At 52.5% G+C, this 17,458-nt stretch overlaps 2 protein-coding genes across 4 annotated transcripts; one reads left to right on the plus strand and one right to left on the minus strand.

Moving 5' to 3' along the window:
• The first annotated feature begins 305 nt into the window (after nucleotides 1–305).
• CCDC25 (coiled-coil domain containing 25) lies at nucleotides 306–10,423 on the plus strand. Of its 2 annotated transcripts, none has more exons than XM_015859709.3 (9): nucleotides 306–417; nucleotides 2,747–2,809; nucleotides 3,595–3,634; nucleotides 4,618–4,669; nucleotides 5,131–5,206; nucleotides 5,761–5,864; nucleotides 6,945–7,147; nucleotides 8,374–8,419; nucleotides 9,536–10,423. In XM_015859709.3, exons 1-9 carry the CDS (start codon nucleotides 393–395, stop codon nucleotides 9,563–9,565), a joined length of 639 nt encoding a protein of 212 aa, XP_015715195.1. In that variant the 5' UTR covers nucleotides 306–392; the 3' UTR covers nucleotides 9,566–10,423. The 2 variants fall into 2 exon arrangements, with proteins under 2 accessions (XP_015715195.1, XP_015715196.1); XM_015859710.3 differs by having other exon boundaries at nucleotides 2,747–2,794.
• Nucleotides 10,424–10,974: 551 nt separating this feature from the next.
• On the minus strand, nucleotides 10,975–17,084 carry SCARA3 (scavenger receptor class A member 3). Of its 2 annotated transcripts, none has more exons than XM_015859700.3 (6): nucleotides 16,713–17,084; nucleotides 15,678–15,737; nucleotides 15,365–15,484; nucleotides 14,980–15,078; nucleotides 13,715–14,758; nucleotides 10,975–13,174 (listed from the first exon to the last, which is right to left on the minus strand). In XM_015859700.3, the coding sequence occupies exons 1-6, from the start codon at nucleotides 16,717–16,719 to the stop codon at nucleotides 12,735–12,737; spliced, it is 1,770 nt and encodes a 589-aa protein (XP_015715186.2). In that variant the 5' UTR covers nucleotides 16,720–17,084; the 3' UTR covers nucleotides 10,975–12,734. The 2 variants fall into 2 exon arrangements, with proteins under 2 accessions (XP_015715186.2, XP_015715187.2); XM_015859701.3 differs by having other exon boundaries at nucleotides 15,678–15,734; nucleotides 16,713–17,062.
• Nucleotides 17,085–17,458: the final 374 nt, after the last annotated feature.

The raw sequence follows: 17,458 nt of genomic DNA on the forward strand, positions 1-17,458 counted from the left end.
GCCGAACGCCTTGCCGCTCAATGCACCTCGCAAGGCCATTGGTCTGCTCGCTGCCCGCCGCTCGCTTTTCAGCCAATCAGACGGCTGTTCCCACCCCCTTAGCGGATACTTCAACTCCCAGCATGCCTCGCGATTACTGAGCAGCCTATGTGTGGGGGCAATACCGGGGTATGCTGGGAGCTGTAGTTCGCAATGCACGCTGGGACTTGGAGGCTGAGGAAGCAAGCAGCTCCCTACCACAGAATTCCCCTTCCGGGAGACTCGACGCATATTGATGACGTATGCGTGCCTATCGGTGCGCATGCGCACTGGCTCTTTGCGGCCTACCGTAGCCAGGAGCGAGGAACCGGACCTGTGTGGAGCTCGGGTCGGGGTAGGCCGCGACCGCCGCTATGGTGTTCTACTTCACCTCCAGCGGTGAGTCCGCGCCGGGGCTGGGTTGGTTCAGGGCCGGTTCTAGGCAGGTTCTGGGCCTGTTCTAAGCCGGTTCTGGGCTGGTTCTAGGCCGGTTCTGGGCTTGTTCTGGGCCGGTTCTAAGCCGGTTCTGGGCCGTTTCTAGGCTGGTTCTGGGCCAGTTCTAAGCCGGCTCTAAACCGGTTCTGGGCAGGTTCTAAGCCAGTTCTAGGCAGGTTCTAGGCTGGTTATGGGTTGGTTCTGGGCCGGTTATGTGCTGGTTCTGGGCCAGTTCTAAGCCCGTTCTAGGCCGTTTCTAGCCCTGTTCTAGTGCCGGTTCTAGGCTGGTTCTGGGCTGGTTCTAAGCCGATTCTAGGCCTCTTGTGGGTCACTGTGGGAATGGACGGCGATAGGGCACCTCGGCCTTCACTGTGGTGTTCTCTATGGAGGCCTCAGTCTGTGGTGTTTCCTCCTCACGTCTGTCCTCTTAATGTGCTGAAATGTGTCTTTTTAAGCACCGAAAGGCTCCTTTATTTCGTGTGCCCCGGCTCCTTTCACAGGTATATCACCTCACTGTGTTCTCCATGCGTTAGGCCCTGGAACAGGCTGCCCAGGGAGGTTGTGGATGCCCCGTCCTTGGAGGTGTTCAAGGCCAGGTTGGACGGGGCCCTGGGCAACCTGATCTAGTAAAGGTGTATGTTTGGTGGCCCTGCCAGGCAGGTGGGTTGGAACTACATGATCCTTGAGGTCCCTTCCAACTCGGGTCATTCTGTGATTCTGTGCTGATGGTGTAAACCATCCTCCTGTATTGAGTCTAATAGAAGATATCTTTTGTGTTTTAAAAGTCATAGAAGAGGACGCAGTGAGGAAGCCGCTGTGGTTTGTTTAAGCTGTGTTGCACTGTTACTGATGTGTACACTGAGTTTAATTGCCTTCACAGCTCAGAAAGCCATCTGGACCAAAAGCAGCACGACCAGCAGCCTCAGGGAGGGGATCCTGCTCCTCTGTTCTGTTCTATGGGACCTCACCTGGAGTGCTGCATCCAGATGTGGAGTCCTCAGTACAGGAGAGACATGGAGCTGTTGGAGTGAGTTCAGGCGAGGGCCACAGAGATGATCCCAGGGATGGAACAGCTCTCCTATGAGGACAGGCTGAGAGAGCTGGGGCTGTGCAGCCTGGAGAAGAGAAGGCTGTGAGGTGACCTGATAGTGCCCTGTCAGTATCTAAAGTGGAGCTGTAAGAAGGAAGGGGACAGAGTGAAGATATCCATGGTTGGGTTGGGCAGGGCTCTGAGCACCCTACTGAGCTATAGATGGCCCATCTCATTGCAGAAGGGTCGGATGAGATATCCTTGAAAGGCTGCTTCCAATTCAATTGATTCTATGTTTCTAAATGATATGAGCTGGAAGCATTGTCTTGCTAAGGTGAAGGTAGTACTTTTGGGATTCATGATCATGATATCACTTGATATCTGAGCATTGAATTTTATGTTTCTGTGCAGTGTCTACGTCCATAATGTTGAAGTAGGGACGTGTTTCACCTTATTGGTGAAAGCCAAAGTTCAGTGTCTCATTGATGGCTGGCTCCGTCATCTGCTCAGAAAGCAGAATAGTTAAAGCTGTGACAATGGTAGATAGGTTTTTTCCCACTGAGGAACTGGGATTTCCCTGCTGCTATATACAATGGCAGAGCATCATAAGCAGGTTGCAGCAGGACTTCCTCTTACTGCAGCCTCTCTCTGCTGTGCTGACTGTTAGTTCAGCTTTGCCAGACCTGGAAATGCCTTTCTTGCATTATGGAATGAGCCCTGAAGAAGAGAACAGAACATCATTGCTCCAAGTGCCCTGAGGGGATGCAGACAGGACAAATGAGTCTCTGTCTGGTGTTTGGATAGCTTAGGGCTTTCAGTTATCTTGCAGATCTTAATTCAGCTCCCCGAGGGAGGTGAGCATTGTGCTACTGCTTTGGGGAAGCGAGTTTGTTTCGCTTGACCACACAGAGTTAACACCAGACTGTAAACACAGCATTGGCATTCCTGGCTCAGGGCCTTGTGTGCTTAATTGGACAGATTGTATCTGTGTAATTGAATAATCCAAACCACATGGGTGCTGAGGGTGTTTTGCCCAAGAGCTGTTCTTTGCTGGATAATCTTCAGTGGAAACTGCTGGAAAGAGAGTCCCCAAAGATCTCTGAAGCATTTGGGATGAGGTCTGGAGGAGCCACAAAACAATCCCTCAGCCCCAAGGAAAACAGTTCTCAGTGTAATTTCTGTGGCCAAGGCCAATGCGTGGCTCATTCCTTGCACTGTTTGTCCTAAGCCCTTTTGATTTATTTTCCTCTTTCTCTTCCTCAGTTGTCCCGACTGTTTACACCATTTACATGGGAAAAGACAAGTATGAAAGTAAGTATGCTGAAAGTAAGTATGCTGATAGATGAGGCAACAGGCTCAGGCCTGTGTGTGCCCAAGGTTCTTATGAAAGGATGTCTCTTCATTTGTTAATTTGATGTACTTGAAACCCTGCAAATCGTTCTGAGTTACCCCCCCTGAAATCCACTGTGCTGCTTTTAGCTTGGATGGATAAACTTTAGACACAATAACTGGCTTCAAAACAACTGAATACCAAACTAGCTGAAAAAATGAGCCAAGACAGCATTTTCAGATCATATCTGATGGCTTCCTTCAAGTCAGCTTCCCCCTCCTCTGCTCCCCTCTGTATTATTCCTCACCCCACTGAACACTGGTAGCCCAGAGGCTCCCTGAGCCTGTCCTTCCCCTCAAGGTGAAGGTTCTGCTTCTGCTGCATCTCCTGTTTCCACATCAAGAGGCAGCGTAAAGCCACAGTGCTCACCATTCAAAGTGTGTGGCTGTGTCTTTCCCTGAAAGTCTCCTTTTTAGATTGAGATTTGGAGAGAAACATTTTCACATAAAACTGTCCACATGTGATATAAGGAGAAGAAGGGATGGAAGCTGGGGATCCTCAGTCTCACATCTCACAGACACTGTGTGTTCTCAGCATACTGGTTCCTGGCATAGCTACATGCAGCTGGGTGTAGCACTAAACCCTCTCTGCTTCTACTTGATCCCTGTGCTCTGGCTGATCAATAGAGATTGATTTCTGCTCTGGTCAGGTCTCTGCAGACATTGTGATTTATTAGTGATGAAGTCCTGTGTTTTGCTCATTGCTGTTTTTCTTCTTGCAGATGAAGATCTAATAAAATATGGCTGGCCTGAAGATATCTGGTAAGTCCCGGAGCTCTGTGCACACCTTCATATATCACACTGCCTCTCTTGGTGCTGCTGCAATTCAAATCCCAACCCTTGTGCTGCCACGGGCACTTGCAGAGTCCCTTTTCTCCCAAAGCACTGAGCAGTTTAAATGCATTCCCAAGGTGAAGATGGATTGAAGCTGCTTCAGGTGCAGATGCTGGGATGCTGTTTTGAATTCATTTTCCTACATCTCCCCTGCTTTGTCCATTGGAAGAACTTGACTCCCGGGGTGGGGTTTCTGGGAGTTTGGTGAATGCAGCCAGAGCTTCCCAAGCAATAGTGAATGCTGTGCCTATAGAATGCTATCTTGTTCCTTAGAGTCTGTTCCTCTGCACATGCTTAATGTCACCTCTGTGCACACAGTTGATTTCTGCTGTCCTTTCCTGCACAGCAGCCAAGGATTTTGGTTCTGTGAGCAAGAGACTCTTGACATTTTTATTCTCCTCTACTAAGAGCTGTGTCAGCTCTCAGCACACCCACAGGGCTGTGGTCAGGCTGGCGAGAGGAAGCACTCCGTCGCACGTAGGTTGGTTTTGGCTCACAAGATCTCATTAGAAAAGAAAAACAAGATCAGGGGAGTTCCCAGTCCTGGCAGCAGCAGTGGGTGGCATCTCTGCTGGCTGATTCAGACCCCTGCTTGTGCCTACTCCCTGTACTGACAGCATGGTAGCCAACAAGCTCTGCAGATGATATGTTGTCAGCAGCAAGCTAAGTGGCATGGGAATATATTTCTAGCAGAAAAAGGTTTTGCTTTGGTTGGGTAACACGGTGGTGGAGCAGCATCACGTGATGTGTAGTCAGGAGAGACATGGATCTGTTGGAGCATGTTCAAAAGGGGGAACGTTGTTATTTAGACTTTTGTCTGCGGAGAAGCTGCTCTTCCAATATTTAGGAAGAAATCTTTGACTGCAATCTCTTACCTCCTGCTAAACGTCTGGGTTTCTTTTAATCTGTAGGTTTCATGTGGATAAGCTCTCTTCTGCACACGTGTATCTTCGGTTGCACAAGGTAAACCTGTGATGTGTCTTTAAAAAGCCCTAAATGGCATTCACCTGCGTAGAACTATGCAGTCCCATCTTGCAGTAGGCCCTGTGGGTTGAGACTGGCTGTACTCACATGAACACTGAGGCTCACAGGCTCCTGAAGGGTGCAGAGGAGGCTGAATTACAGCTTCCATCACCAAATAACTGGTGGAAGGAGAGGGAAGCTTCACGTGGCCCAACAGAACAAATGGCTTCTGACCTAACACCGAGAGTGTGTCTCAGAGATAAAAACCAGAGTGCACATCACTTGTTTCCCTCCTTAAAAATACTGTGAAAGATGCAATAAAATGTCAAGAGGAGAAGGTGCTGGGAATGTTTTGTGGAGCATCGTGTCCTGCTCCTGGCTGTGGTGTGCTCTTTTGTGTGCTCCTCAGTCCCTGCAGCCCCTTCTCACTTGCATGGCTGACACTATATGCTCTGTCACAGGGGCAGACGGTGGATGACATTCCTAAAGAGGTTCTGATAGACTGTGCCCACCTGGTGAAGGCGAACAGCATCCAAGGTGGGTCTACTTCCCATTGGGGCTGGGTGTAAGGTGTTTGTGGTGGGTGTTTTTGCTCCACCCAAGAGTGTGTGTGAACAAACATCTGTGAAAGCTGCTGCTCTGTTCTCTGTTAAGTCAATGCCTGCTGGTCTTATGGGAAGCAGATGTCACTTACAGCTGCCGAAGCTGCTTGTTAGGCTTTCAGAAGGAGGAGTTTTAAATCTCTGCAATTCCTGTTTGTGCCTCCACGCTGCTGCCTGAGCCAGAGAGTCCTTGCAGGCTCTTCCCTCACACCACCTTGGGGCCCCCTTCCATAGCAGTCGCTCTTCTGGCAAAGACAGCCTCCATCTGGAGTTGGTTAGCACTGCTTGCAGCGCTCGTGTTACTGCAGAAATTGATGTTGTGGTGGTTTTTGTTTCACTGTAACACTGGAAGGGCTTCTCCTTTTTCTTCTTTTTTGCCTCGTTAGTAATGTTGGTGACAACAATCACTGTCGGAGTTTGCATTCGCACAGAAGTCTTTCAGCAGGGAGAGAATAGAAATGTTTCCTTCCTTTCTCCTCTGCTCCCTAGGTTGCAAGATGAACAATGTCAACGTGGTGTACACGCCATGGACCAACCTGAAGAAGACTGCTGACATGGATGTGGGGCAGATTGGGTTTCACAGGCAGAAGGATGTAAGTGTTTGCTGCAAGCCAGCAAGAGTGACCCAGTGACAGACTGTCATACTTCCAGTTAGCAGTGGGTTGGGTTGTCTTCTGTATTTGCCCTGAAGGAAGAGAATCATCTAATTCCTGAGGCTTGAGAGAGATCCCTGGGACATGTTTAAACTTACCATCAGCTGGGAATGCATGCTCTTTGTTAGCCTATGGCAGAGTGTAGCCTGTATGGGATGTTTGCAAAGAGCAATGCAGTGTAGCTGATTGGTCTCTGCTAAACCCGAATGCTATCACATGTCTGTTCTATTGGCTTGAATTTATCTGCACTGCAATCATCTCTGTATGAGCAGTCAGTTTGGATCAGCTCCAATTGAACACCAATGTGATCAGATGGCTGGAAGGGCTCACATGAGCTTGCTGTGCAGTTAAGGACTCAGTGGCATCCCCGAGATCCCCATTGCAGTGATGGCTGTGCTGTCTCTGCTTTGGGCAGTGTCTCACCACAATGCTACCTCTGAATTTGTTAAACCTGTTATAAGACAGAGTTGCTTGGCTTTGTTGTGGGGTCAGTCCAGCGCACTGAGCTGTTCCCAGGCCTGAGCTGTGTCCCCTAGTGATGTTAAACATAAACTGTGTATATATAGCTTGGCTGCTGGGATAGAAAGCTCTCTAGAGGTGCAGCTGTTTGACTCAAACAGGTCCATACTGGGGCAGGAAATGCAGAAAGCATTGAAAACTACAGAATTAACAGCATGTGAGTTTCCCTTCCCCAAATGGTCAATGGAGACCTGCTGCCACCTCCTCAGGAATCAGCAGAGACCAGTTTTTATCTCTTGGCTTCTTTGTAAAGGCATATGCCAAGAAAACAAATTAGACACGCTTACGTACTCAGCGATGCTTGTGCTTGTTAGTTGTGGGCCTTCATTTGCTGTTACACAACACATTGAATAGGACAAGGTGGCTGTGATTTCCCTTTGCATCTGTTTTTGTGGGATTCAGCCACGTGTAAAGTCGAAATAGGGCATTTTCTTTCCATACACAAAGTGCCAGAGTAAAAGTATTCTTTTTATAAGGATCATAGTTCTTTGCACTCCAAAGGTGAAAATGCTGACGGTGGAGAAGAAGGTGAATGAGATACTGAACCGATTAGAGAAGACAAAAGTGGAGCGTTTCCCAGACCTGGCTGCTGAGAAGGAAGCCCGTGACAGAGAAGAGAGGAATGAGAAGAAAGCCCAAATCCAGGAGATGAAGCGGAAGGAAAAGGAAGAGATGAAGAAGAAGAAAGAGCTGGAAGAACTTAGGTAAGTCATAAATTGCAGTGCCAATGTTGAGTTTCTGTGGTTTTCATCAGCGCAAGGGGAGAGTCATGGGTCAGCAGTTTCTGTGTAATGATTGGCCCAGCATTACTCAGTGTTCAGCTGACCTGCTCTAGCATAGATGTCTGCATGGCCCAGCGATTTCCTTTGTCTTTACAATATAAATGCATTTTCCCCCTTTTTTTTCCTAAAATAAACCTGGATGTTAAACCACTGTGAAAAGAAAGGACGGTGTCTTTTGAAATCTGTCTTTGGGAGAAATTGGGTGAGCCACTTGTCTCTGTGGGATGAGAGCAATCTATTGGGTTCCAGCTTTCAGCTTTGTGTAAGTCTTGGGAAGCACTGAGCCACAGGCTGAGTTCTTTTTCTTCCTGTTGCATCACCGTTGTTAATGAAACGTGTGATTCCTCAGTTTTCCTCTGTAAGCAATTGCATGCTCCTTTGAACACAGAACGAATGGTGCTTTACAATGTCATATTGACCTTTCTGTCATCCAGCTACCAAACCTTCAGCGGCATGGGGGAGCTCATTCCTCCCTCCTGCCTGTCCTGTACAGACCTGGATGTGCCAACTGACCAAAGGCTTGCTTTGAAGTACAACATACTTTATTGTAGTAAGCTGCATTTATATGGGAATGATTGTGAGACTGGAATTTGAAAAACTCAAGGACTCAATATGTGTAAAGATCCTAATAAGGGGCACATCTGTGCTGTTGAGGAAGGGCTCTGCCTTCCTGATGAGCCTTGCTCCAGAGCTGCCTCTTCAACCCCCAGAATGAAGGATTTTCTGCCTTGTGGTGCTATGTAGTAGCTTCTGAACAAAGCTGTAGAGGCTGTGGAGATGAGTCTGCATAGCACCCGTGCTTTCTTCTGTTGTTTTAAATAGCTAAAGAGAGTAAGATAACCAATAAGATCTTAGAATCATACAATGGCTTGGGTTGAAAAGGACCACAATGACCATATAGTTTCAACCCCCTGCTATGTGCAGGGTCACCAACCAGCAGACCAGGCTGCCCAGAGCCACATCCAGCCTGGCCTTGAATGCCTGCAGGGATGGGGTATCCACAGCCTCCTTGGGATAACCCTGAGTTCAGAAAGGAATTATTGGGTTGGTTTTTTTTTTTGGTACTTGATCCTACTTCATCAAAGTGCCTGTCTGTGTTGGTGGCTTTTGAAAACATATTGTGTAAGATGATATCATTTCCCTTTCAGGAGCTACTCATCGTTAATGAAGGCTGAGAACATGTCCTCCAATCAGGTGAGAGCTGAGCGATGACCACAGAAACCTTTCAGAGGCAGCTGAAATTCAATGCAGGATTGTGACGGTCCAGCTGCGCATTGCGGTCTGGTTTTAGTGACTCCCACATGACAGTGCACATCTCATTTGCCCCTTCTCATTGAAGGGCACTGCCACTCTCCTTGGCTTTCAGAGAAGGCCCTAATGCTTGTATGTCTCCCATGTGGAGCCTGGTGATGTGTACAGAGCCCTCCCAGTCCCCTTCCACCTGAATGAAGGAGCAGGGAGAGCTTTAAGTGGGGCTCCAGGCTTGTCTGTCCTTGCCTGGGACAAATGCATATAACAAACAAACTGTAGATACAAGGATGACAGTTCAGGAAGGGGTGAGTATAGGTTCTGAGGAGCAGAGGGGAAGCTTAAAGTGATGTGCTTATAGAGAAGTGCCACAACTGGGAGGAGCACAGGAGGGAAATGAAGTAGATCACAGGATGGCTTGGGGCTGAAGTCGAGCAGAGGTCCTGATGTGCACTGAGCATGTCTGTGCTTTGCCTGAGGTCTGGCTTTTGTGCAGCTTCCCCTTTGTGAGGTCCTGGGCAAGGAGGTCTTGCAGCTTATCTCAGTGACCTTCAGTTGAAAATGTGCCTTTTGTAAACTGCTAAAGGAGTTTGTGGTTTTCATGAACTCTTCATTTTCCTCCTGGCCAGCATGCACGTCCCCTCTGAGAATTAAGTGTTGAAATGTGAGTGCCTCCTGACGCTCTGTTAGGGAGAGGAGCAGTGGAAATGGAACACCAGGGGGTCTCCTCCTCTCAGCTTCTGAGCCCTGCTTGGTGCCAGCCTGCTTTCCTTCTACTGGGTCATGAAGTGGGACTGCCCACGAGGCTGCTCATGAGAGCTCCATCTCTGATTCCTCCCAAACCGCAGCAGATGGGCTGCAGCTTCAGGGACAGCAAAGAGCAGCGGGTATTTCACAATGCAGAGCTTCTCTTGGTTCTCTTCCCATTCCAGAGCTGCTCTTGGGTGTTTGTACTGGGATGGGAGGAAGCCAGAATAAATGGCAACAGTGAAATCCTGCTGAATACACCACTTCACCATTTTCCGCTTTGCTATGGTCCTGATTGTCTCTTTCTTCCCACAGGATGGCAACGATTCTGATGACTTTATGTAAATCAAGTCACTCTCCTTTCTCAATCCGAGGTGGTTTGGGATGTCTTAAATGTCACCATCGCTAAGAATGCCAAAAAATCAAACCAAATAAGTGAACTCTGACTCCATTTCTTCAGAAGCTGATAGATTCTCCTGGTGTCCCAACCAACCCTGAGCCATGGGCAACTTCTGGATGGAGAAGATCTCTATGTCTGCACGTACATCTCTTTTTATCAGGGACGTAGGTGTAAGGAAGCAAAATTAAGTTTCAGTCCTACAAAGACGATGCTATTTATTCTAGGAAAGGAGTTGCTGTAGCTTTTAATTGGATGAGATTGAAAGAAATTGTGCTGTCTCACTGCTGTCCTGGCAGCCTCGTGCTTCTGAAAGAGATGCCATTAATTTGGCATCACTGATGAGCCCCAAAGCCACATTGCTGACTGCACAGCTCTTCTCTCTGTGGTGGTGAAAGGCAGCATAGCCAGAATTCCCCCAGGGCTGGGGGTTTCCCTCTTTGACAAGCACACAGCTGCTCTGCAGACCCACCTGGCAATAAGTGTGGCCGTTGGTTGCTGCTTTTTAACCACGGAGCTGCAGCTGGTCGAGGCTCCCAGCTGAGCTGATGGTGCAACCTACAAGAGCGTGTCATCGTCGGCTGTGATACGTGCCTTCAGCACAGGATGAGAACGGCCTCACGGTGTCATTCTTTTGAATTACACTTTATTTCTGGGCTGTTTTCTTGGAAACCTCTGCAGAGAGAAGCTAACAAAGAAGGGTTTTACTCAGCCTGTCCTGTTCAGAGCTCTCTGTAAGGTTTTGTGAATAAGCCTGTCCGAACCTGTATATATGTTATGATTAAATTCATACCAGGCTGCTAAAACGTGCTGGTGGATGAGGGAAATGGGAGAGTGGAACTGTGGGAGGGGGGGGGGGGGGTGAATTTGCTTGGGGGTCCTTAGTGAGGGGCCGTGTGTGCAGCTTTTCCCCCAGAGCTGAGCCCTGCTGGTTGTTTTGCCCCCTTTGGAGCTGCTGCCTGACTTTCCCAGGCTCTGCTTGAGGGATGTTTTCTGTCCCTCCCAGCTCTGTTTATCTTTCCTTTCGTTCCACACCAGGGTGAGAAGAAAAGCTGCTGGCAGACAGAGCTCAGCTCCTCCTGGGCTGAGTTGCAGCCCCCGCTCCATCCCGCATCCCGTCCTGTGGCGGCTGTAGGAGGCGGATGTCTCCTCCCAAACAGCTCCAAACTTTGGAAGAGAGCCTGAGCTGTGTGTTACAGGACTGTGAGAAGGTTGGTGGGGTCCCAGGGCATGTATTTGGGATGTGCCTTTGGGTGCCTTTCAGCCTGGGTAGGGCAGGAGCATCCTCCAGCAGTGTGTCTCTCCAGGACATGTCCACAGGGCTGGGTTTGATGGGAAGAGCAGAAGGGAAGAGCCCTTGGACCCACACAGAGAGGAGTTTATTGTTACTGTAACTGAAATGTTAACCAGAGAATTACACTTAATCCAAATGGATTTAATACAAGGAGAAAAAAAAAACCACACCCTTGCTACAAGTTCCAGTGAATAACCGGGCTGGGCAGAGTGCAAGGAGCCCAGACGGGGGGGGAACGTGGGTGTTTGTCCCCCACCCTTCCCTGAGCAGCTGTCCTGCTGCTGCCATCAATGGGGTCATTCACAGGATGGGGGTGTTGGCCAGGGCTCACCAGCGGTGCTGCAGCTGCTGACTGTTGTGCTTGGCACCAGTGCCTGCCAACGGCTCCAGTGTCCTTGGGAGCTTAGGGTTGGGCAGTGTTCCCGTGGGCATCACCAGCCATGGGCTGTGTGTCACCGTCATCTGTGTCAGGATGATATCCAGATGGGGAAACTGAGGCACGGAGGTGTTCGGGGCTGTGGCTCTTTGTTATCCATGCCTGGGATGCTCAGGTGGGAAGAAGAGATTCTGGGTTGCCTGCGTTAAGCAGCAGCGTCATAGCTCTGTAGCTCTGCAGCTGTTAATTCTGAGATGAAAACAGGAAGCCGCCCTGCCAACAGCAATAAACGGCCCCATGGGCTGGGACCTGCGCCCCAGGCAGGGCTGGTGGGGATGGTATGGGGCTCCCTGAGATGTGGGCTATAGAGGGTGGCAGGGGTGGAGATGGAATGGGAATGGAAACAGTAATGGTAATGGTCAGAGGATGGAGATGGGGATGAGATCAGGAATGAGGATGAAACAGGATAGGAAACGGGATGAGGTGGGGATGATGATGGAGCTGGGAATGCAGTGAAGGTGGAACTAGGATGAGATGGGATGAGGAGGAGGGAGGGGTGAGAGATGAGGGATGAGGATGGGAATGGGATGAAGGTTGGGATGGGAACAGGGACAGAGATGGGATGAAATGGAACAGGGATGAGGATAGAATAGGAACTGGAGTGGGAACAAGGACAGGGAGAGCTGTGGCCTGAACAAGCCCCTGGAAAACAAAGTCAGAGCTGCTGTTGGCAAAGACCTGTTTCACCCAGGAGCAGGCAGTGAAGCAGAGCTTGTGTGTGCAGGTGTGTGCAGGCTGGAGGGGGTACTGCAGCCCCACAGTGAGGCTGGGGAGAGCCCAAGGTGGGGCTGGGAGTGAGGCTGGATGTTTTCCTCAGCTCTGTGTTGCTCTTGGCACCAAGGCACCAGCTCGGGTACCTGGGGCCTCCAGCTGCCCCCTCCCTGCCCTCCGCCAGGGAAAAACAACCCACGCCCTGCTCACCAGCCTGGGACATGGGGACAGCTTCCAGGGGCCCATCTCACCTCACCATCTGTACCATGTCAATGCTCACAGGTTAGATCTGGGCTCCTCCCCTGCCCCCCCTACACCCCCCTTCATCCCAATGTTTCCAAGGCAGGAACCACTTGTCCCCATACAGATTTATTGTGCTGGGATTACATTGCTGGTGCAGCCAGGGGAGGAGGGGTGAAGGTGGCTGGAAATAGAGCACAAGCCAGCTGTGCCCCAGCCCGTACAGGTCCTCGTCCTGCGGGGACCCAACGTCCCAGGAGTCTGCAGCCCACTCAAGAACCAGGGACCAGCCCTGTGCACCCCAAAAAGGCATCATGCTGGGGGATCTGGACCCCCTTAGGGTCCTTCCTGCCCTGTCCCCAGGGTCTGGCAGCAGCAGCAGGGGATATTCTCAGAGCTGGGAGGGGTTCCTCCATCCCATGGCCCCAAGGCTGCATCATGGGCCAAGAGGACCAGGGGGGCCTGGGGGGCCTGGGGGTCCCCTTAAGCCGGGGTCTCCTTTGGGACCTGTGGGGCCAATCTGTCCCACAGCCCCGGGGTTCCCAGGAAGCCCCAGTTTTCCTTGAGGACCAGGGGGTCCTGTTGGTCCTGGCCTCCCCTCTGGCCCTGGGGGACCCATATCTCCCTTGGGTCCCATCTGTCCCTTGGAGCCAGACTGCCCAAAGCTGCCTTTAGAGCCCTTGAGGCCAGGAAAACCCTTTGTGCCCAGGGGTCCCCTTTCCCCTTGGGGACCAGGGAGACCAGGGGGTCCGGGGGAGCCAGGTGGACCTGGTGAGCCCAGGCTGCCCATGTCACCCTTCTCTCCTTTGCTTCCTGCGGGACCCTTGATGCCAACATCACCCTTGAGGCCGCGGGGACCCGGGAGGCCTGGCACACCTGCAGGAGGAAAAGGGAGGGGTGAGTGTGATGCATCAGGTGTGGAGGGCTGAATTTGGTGCTCTTGGCACTGCAGGATGCCCTGGGCAGGATTGGGAGCAGTGGGTCCCTGCCACCATATTTGGGGATGCGGGTTGATGAATGTCCCCAGGCTACCAAAGTCCCCATGGGAAGTTTCAGGTGTCCTTGTCCTGAGGTGTCCATACCCAGGACTAGCTGTGGGGTTACCTGCTTTAAAGGGAAAGCTGAAGAGTGCAGAAACATAGAAACTTGGGGACATGGTTTGGTTAACAGGCACGATGGGGATGGGTTGGAGATGGACTTGGGGATCTTAGGGGTCTTCTCTAGCTGGAATGATTACATGATTCTATGGGTGGGCATAGTGGAGGTGGGTTGACAGTTGGACTTGATGATCCTGGAAGCGTTGTCCAACTTTCATGACTCTTATGATTCCAAAACCCAGCCTCCAAACCTGCCTTCCCCCATCAGGCACAGCCCCCAAAACCCAACAGACCCAACCCAAGCTAAGATGCTCCTCACCTCTTAAGATGGTGATGTTCTTCAGCATCTCCCCATGCCGGACATCCACCACCTTCATCTCTTCCATCACCATGGACAGGTTGCGGATGTCAAAGTCAAGCCGTGCGCTGAGCAGGCCGAAGCGCTCCCGCAGGAGGTCCGTAGTGCCTTGGACCAGGCTGAGGGACTTGTTCAGGTAGTAGAGCTCCTCAGCGTGGGCATGGAAACCCAAGGTGCAGGAGAGCCGCACGTCGTCCAGGTAGCGCAGCATGCTGTGCACGTGGCTGTCGGTGGCGTTGATGTTGGTGAAGATGGTGCCAATCTCAATCTCATGCGAAGCCATGCGACCTTCCAGCGTCTCAAAGCGCTCAGCCGTGCGGTTCTGGGCATACTTGGCGTGATAGCGCAGGTCGTTCATGTTCTCCTCATGGTCATCCAAGAAGGAGGAGATGTTGTCCAGCTGCAGCTGCAGCCCCATCACCTGCAGTACCAGGTCGTGCATGCCCTCAGCATTCTGGCCCACTTGCCTGGCTGCAGTGCCCACGCCAGCCTGGATGCTCCTGACCAGCTCACCCGTATCGGCAGAGGCAGCCCGCAGCCCCGCAAAGAGCCGCGTGTAGTTCTTCCACTCGGTGACCATCTTCTGCAGCGTCAACGTCTCCTCGTCCGTCTTCCTCTGGATGAGCTGGATCCAATCGGAGGTTTGCCCCAAGGTGAAGTTGAGCTGCTGCATGGCCGCCCTCACGTCAAAGCGCTCCTGTTCCAGGCCCTTGAGCGAACCATCAAGCTGGGAGGTGATGGCTCTCCAGCCCCCTAACTGGGCCACCAGTTGCCCCATGCTCTCGTTCAGCTGTCGGGTGGAGGAGGAGCAGTCGGCCACCTCGCTGCTGATCTCAGTGCTGCTGGATGAGAGCGTGTTGTGGGTGCGGGAGGTGCGGTCAAGGAGGACCTCCTGAACCAAGAGCATCTTCTGGATCTCCTCCAGCTCGCCTTGCAGCTTGCCAAGCTCTTGGCCCAGCTGCCCTGTCTCCAGGCAGAGGGAGCAGTTGCCTGAGCTCTTCTCATCTGAAGGGAGGACAGAGAGAGGTCCTGCACCTCAATGCCAACCGTGGAACCCCATAGCTCACCCCACACCCCATCCCCATATCGCCAACCATGGGGACCACCCCAATACCCACCCTCTGCTCCCTCCCTGCACCGCCAACCATGGGACCCACACCATAGCCCACACACCATCCCTACAGACCATGCAGCCCCATGGCTGGGGAGAAGCCGCGCAGACTCACCCAACTCTCGGAGGTCCCCCTGGATGGACAAGATCTTCTCTTCATAGTACATCTGGGCCGAGCTGATATCTCCAGAGATGGAGTTGACTTTCTTGAACACTGTGGAGGGGTGGTGGGCAGTGAGGGGACAGCACAGCCATCACTATTCATACCAAAGGGCTGCAATGTCTCCAAAGGCTTGCTGATCCTCAGCAGGGTCAATTGGGACCCCCAGTGTTATACAGGACCCCCCACCTCCCTCACTTAAACATCCCCATAGATAGGGTCCCTTCAGTTTGCCACTTTGGGAGCTTGGGATTTGGGGCTGCTTCAGTCCCTCTCCATGGAGCCCAACTATTCCCCATGAAAGGGAGGAGGGAGGGAAGGAGCTCTGCCTTGTGCTCACCCAGGGCAGCCAGCACGGTCACAGCCACAATGAGCAGCACGGAGAAGACGTAGAGGACTTTGACAGCTGTCTGCAGGGACAGGTTCTTCTGGCACTGGCTGCAGCCACCCCGTGCCCTGCCTGAGCAAGAGAGGGATAGATAAGGGTTGTACCACAGGATGGATTGGGAAGGGAAGGGGGATGGATCAGGGATAGATCAGAGGTGGATCAGGGATGGACTGGGGATGGATCAGGGATGGACAAGGGGATGCAATCAGGTCTTTGTCCCTGCCTACCCCATGGATGGGGCTGGCAGGGTGGCCTTGCTCCTTACCGTTTGGTCGGTAGCAGAAGGATGGCATTTCCTCCTCCTCTCCTCCCACCAGGTCCCCTGCTGAAAGGCAATATGAGGAGCAGGTCGGTGACACCACAGCCCCAGCAGGGCCAAAGGGAGAGCCTGACTGCAGTGACACCCTCCTGGATCAAAATCCCTTCCAAGGATTCACCAAACCCTTGCATGGGGCATGGAGCGGATCCAAGCCCCAAAAGGAAAGCGGTGGCTCCCCAAAAGGTGCTGCAGTCCAATGTCACCACAGCTGTCAACATGGCTCTGGAGATATCACCCAAGCATGATGGCAGCTCTGAGCCTGCTTCATTACCAACAGTATCATTTCTGAGCTGCCCCAACCCTGTATTCTATTTGGAAAGCATAAAAGTAGATACAGAACCATCCTCCAGCCCAAAGGGCTTTGTCACAACCCAATGGGCAGCTGGGCCATAACATGGGGGGCAGTGAGTCCAGGATCCCCCTCTTCCCCCACCCCAAGCACCCTGCATGCAAGGCAAGCACCACAGATCCCCAGTGTCTTGCCGATACCCATCTGAGGACTGCACACAACCAGCCCCACAGCTCTGCAGCCTCCCCCCCTGCCCAAGTACCCCTGACCTGCCCCACAGCCAGCCCTCAGCACTGAGGTTGCTGCAGCAAGGATGCCGCGAGGGGCCGCGTCCCATGGCCGGAGTGCTGCACAGCCAGCATCCCCTGCTTATAAACCCTGCCTCCCCCACGGAAACCCGGGGCGGTGGTGCTGGGGGGGCCTCCCTCTGCCCTCCGCGTCCTTCCTGCCTAATGTCCTATGTTTGCTTTTCTGCCCAGCGCTGGGCTGTAAGGAGGAGGTCTGCCCTGTCCCTACCCCCCCCTACCACCATGGGTGACTTCAGAGTTGGGAAAACACCCCAGAGGGCTTTGGGTTCCCCTTGTCTCTTCCTATCTCCGCAGATAATAACAGGGACCCCCTAGTCGGGCACTGCTGTGCCACCAGCCCCACTCCTCATCCCACATCTCCCCATGGCTCCGACCCTCACTCACCTCTCATCGCCCCGAACAGCCTGGATGAGAGCAGGGATGCACTGGGGGGGTCCTCACCACCCCGATCCCCACAGCCGTCCCTTCACATCCCCTCCCGCTGTGCTGCTGAGCATGGCCGGGGAACCCCGCTGCCTTTCCTCGTCCTGATTAAAAGCCTTTAGGATCCTTCAGAAGCAACCCCGTTGGCTGGGGGGCACCCCAAGGGCCAGTCGCTCACCCATGGCCTCTGCGGGATGGGGTGCGGGGAGCGCAGCCACTCTTGGCTGCCGTCCACCCAAGAGTGAGGCGCCGGGATGTGAGCTGTGAGCTGGAGAAGAAAGGCTGCTCCTGCGCCTGCCTCCTTCCCTCTGGCCCTAATGACTACCAAATGTCCCACATAACGCTGCTGTGCCGGCCAAGGGGAGGGATGGGGTGGGGAGGAGGTTGGGGAACACTAGGGAGGTGGATGGGGATGTGTTCAGGGGGCTTTGGGGTCTGGGAATAGGGGATTGGACTTGGAATGGGGTCGTGGTGTATGTGAATAGGGTCCTGGACTGGTGATGGGGTCCTCGTTATGGCCACAGGGAGATGGGGTTTGGGATTTAGGGTCCGAGGGTGGGATTTGTCTCGTTCTTTATAGGATCTTAGTCTAGGGATGGGATTCTGGTGCATGGGGTCTGGCTGAAGGGTTTGGAATTGGGTCCTGATCAAGGCACAGCACCCACATTTGGATCGGGGACATGAGTTGCTACGCTTTGGGTTCTGGG

The sequence above is a fragment of the Coturnix japonica genome, chromosome 3 (genome assembly GCF_054131305.1).
Source record: "Coturnix japonica strain WE chromosome 3, WE-NBRP24, whole genome shotgun sequence".
NCBI lineage: Eukaryota > Metazoa > Chordata > Aves > Galliformes > Phasianidae > Coturnix > Coturnix japonica.

Bases quoted from the DNA above. Each gene is read 5' to 3' on its own strand.
- CCDC25 (XM_015859709.3), top strand. From the start codon at position 393: ATGGTGTTCTACTTCACCTCCAGCG. The intron at 2,810-3,594 runs GTAAGTATGCTG...TTCTTCTTGCAG, and splicing joins TGAAAGTAAGTATGCTGAAA to ATGAAGATCTAATAAAATAT. The intron at 5,865-6,944 runs GTAAGTGTTTGC...TGCACTCCAAAG, and splicing joins GGTTTCACAGGCAGAAGGAT to GTGAAAATGCTGACGGTGGA.
- SCARA3 (XM_015859700.3), bottom strand. The intron at 14,759-14,979 runs GTGAGTCTGCGC...TCCTCCCTTCAG, and splicing joins GGGGGACCTCCGAGAGTTGG to ATGAGAAGAGCTCAGGCAAC. The intron at 13,175-13,714 runs GTGAGGAGCATC...TTCCTCCTGCAG, and splicing joins GAACATCACCATCTTAAGAG to GTGTGCCAGGCCTCCCGGGT.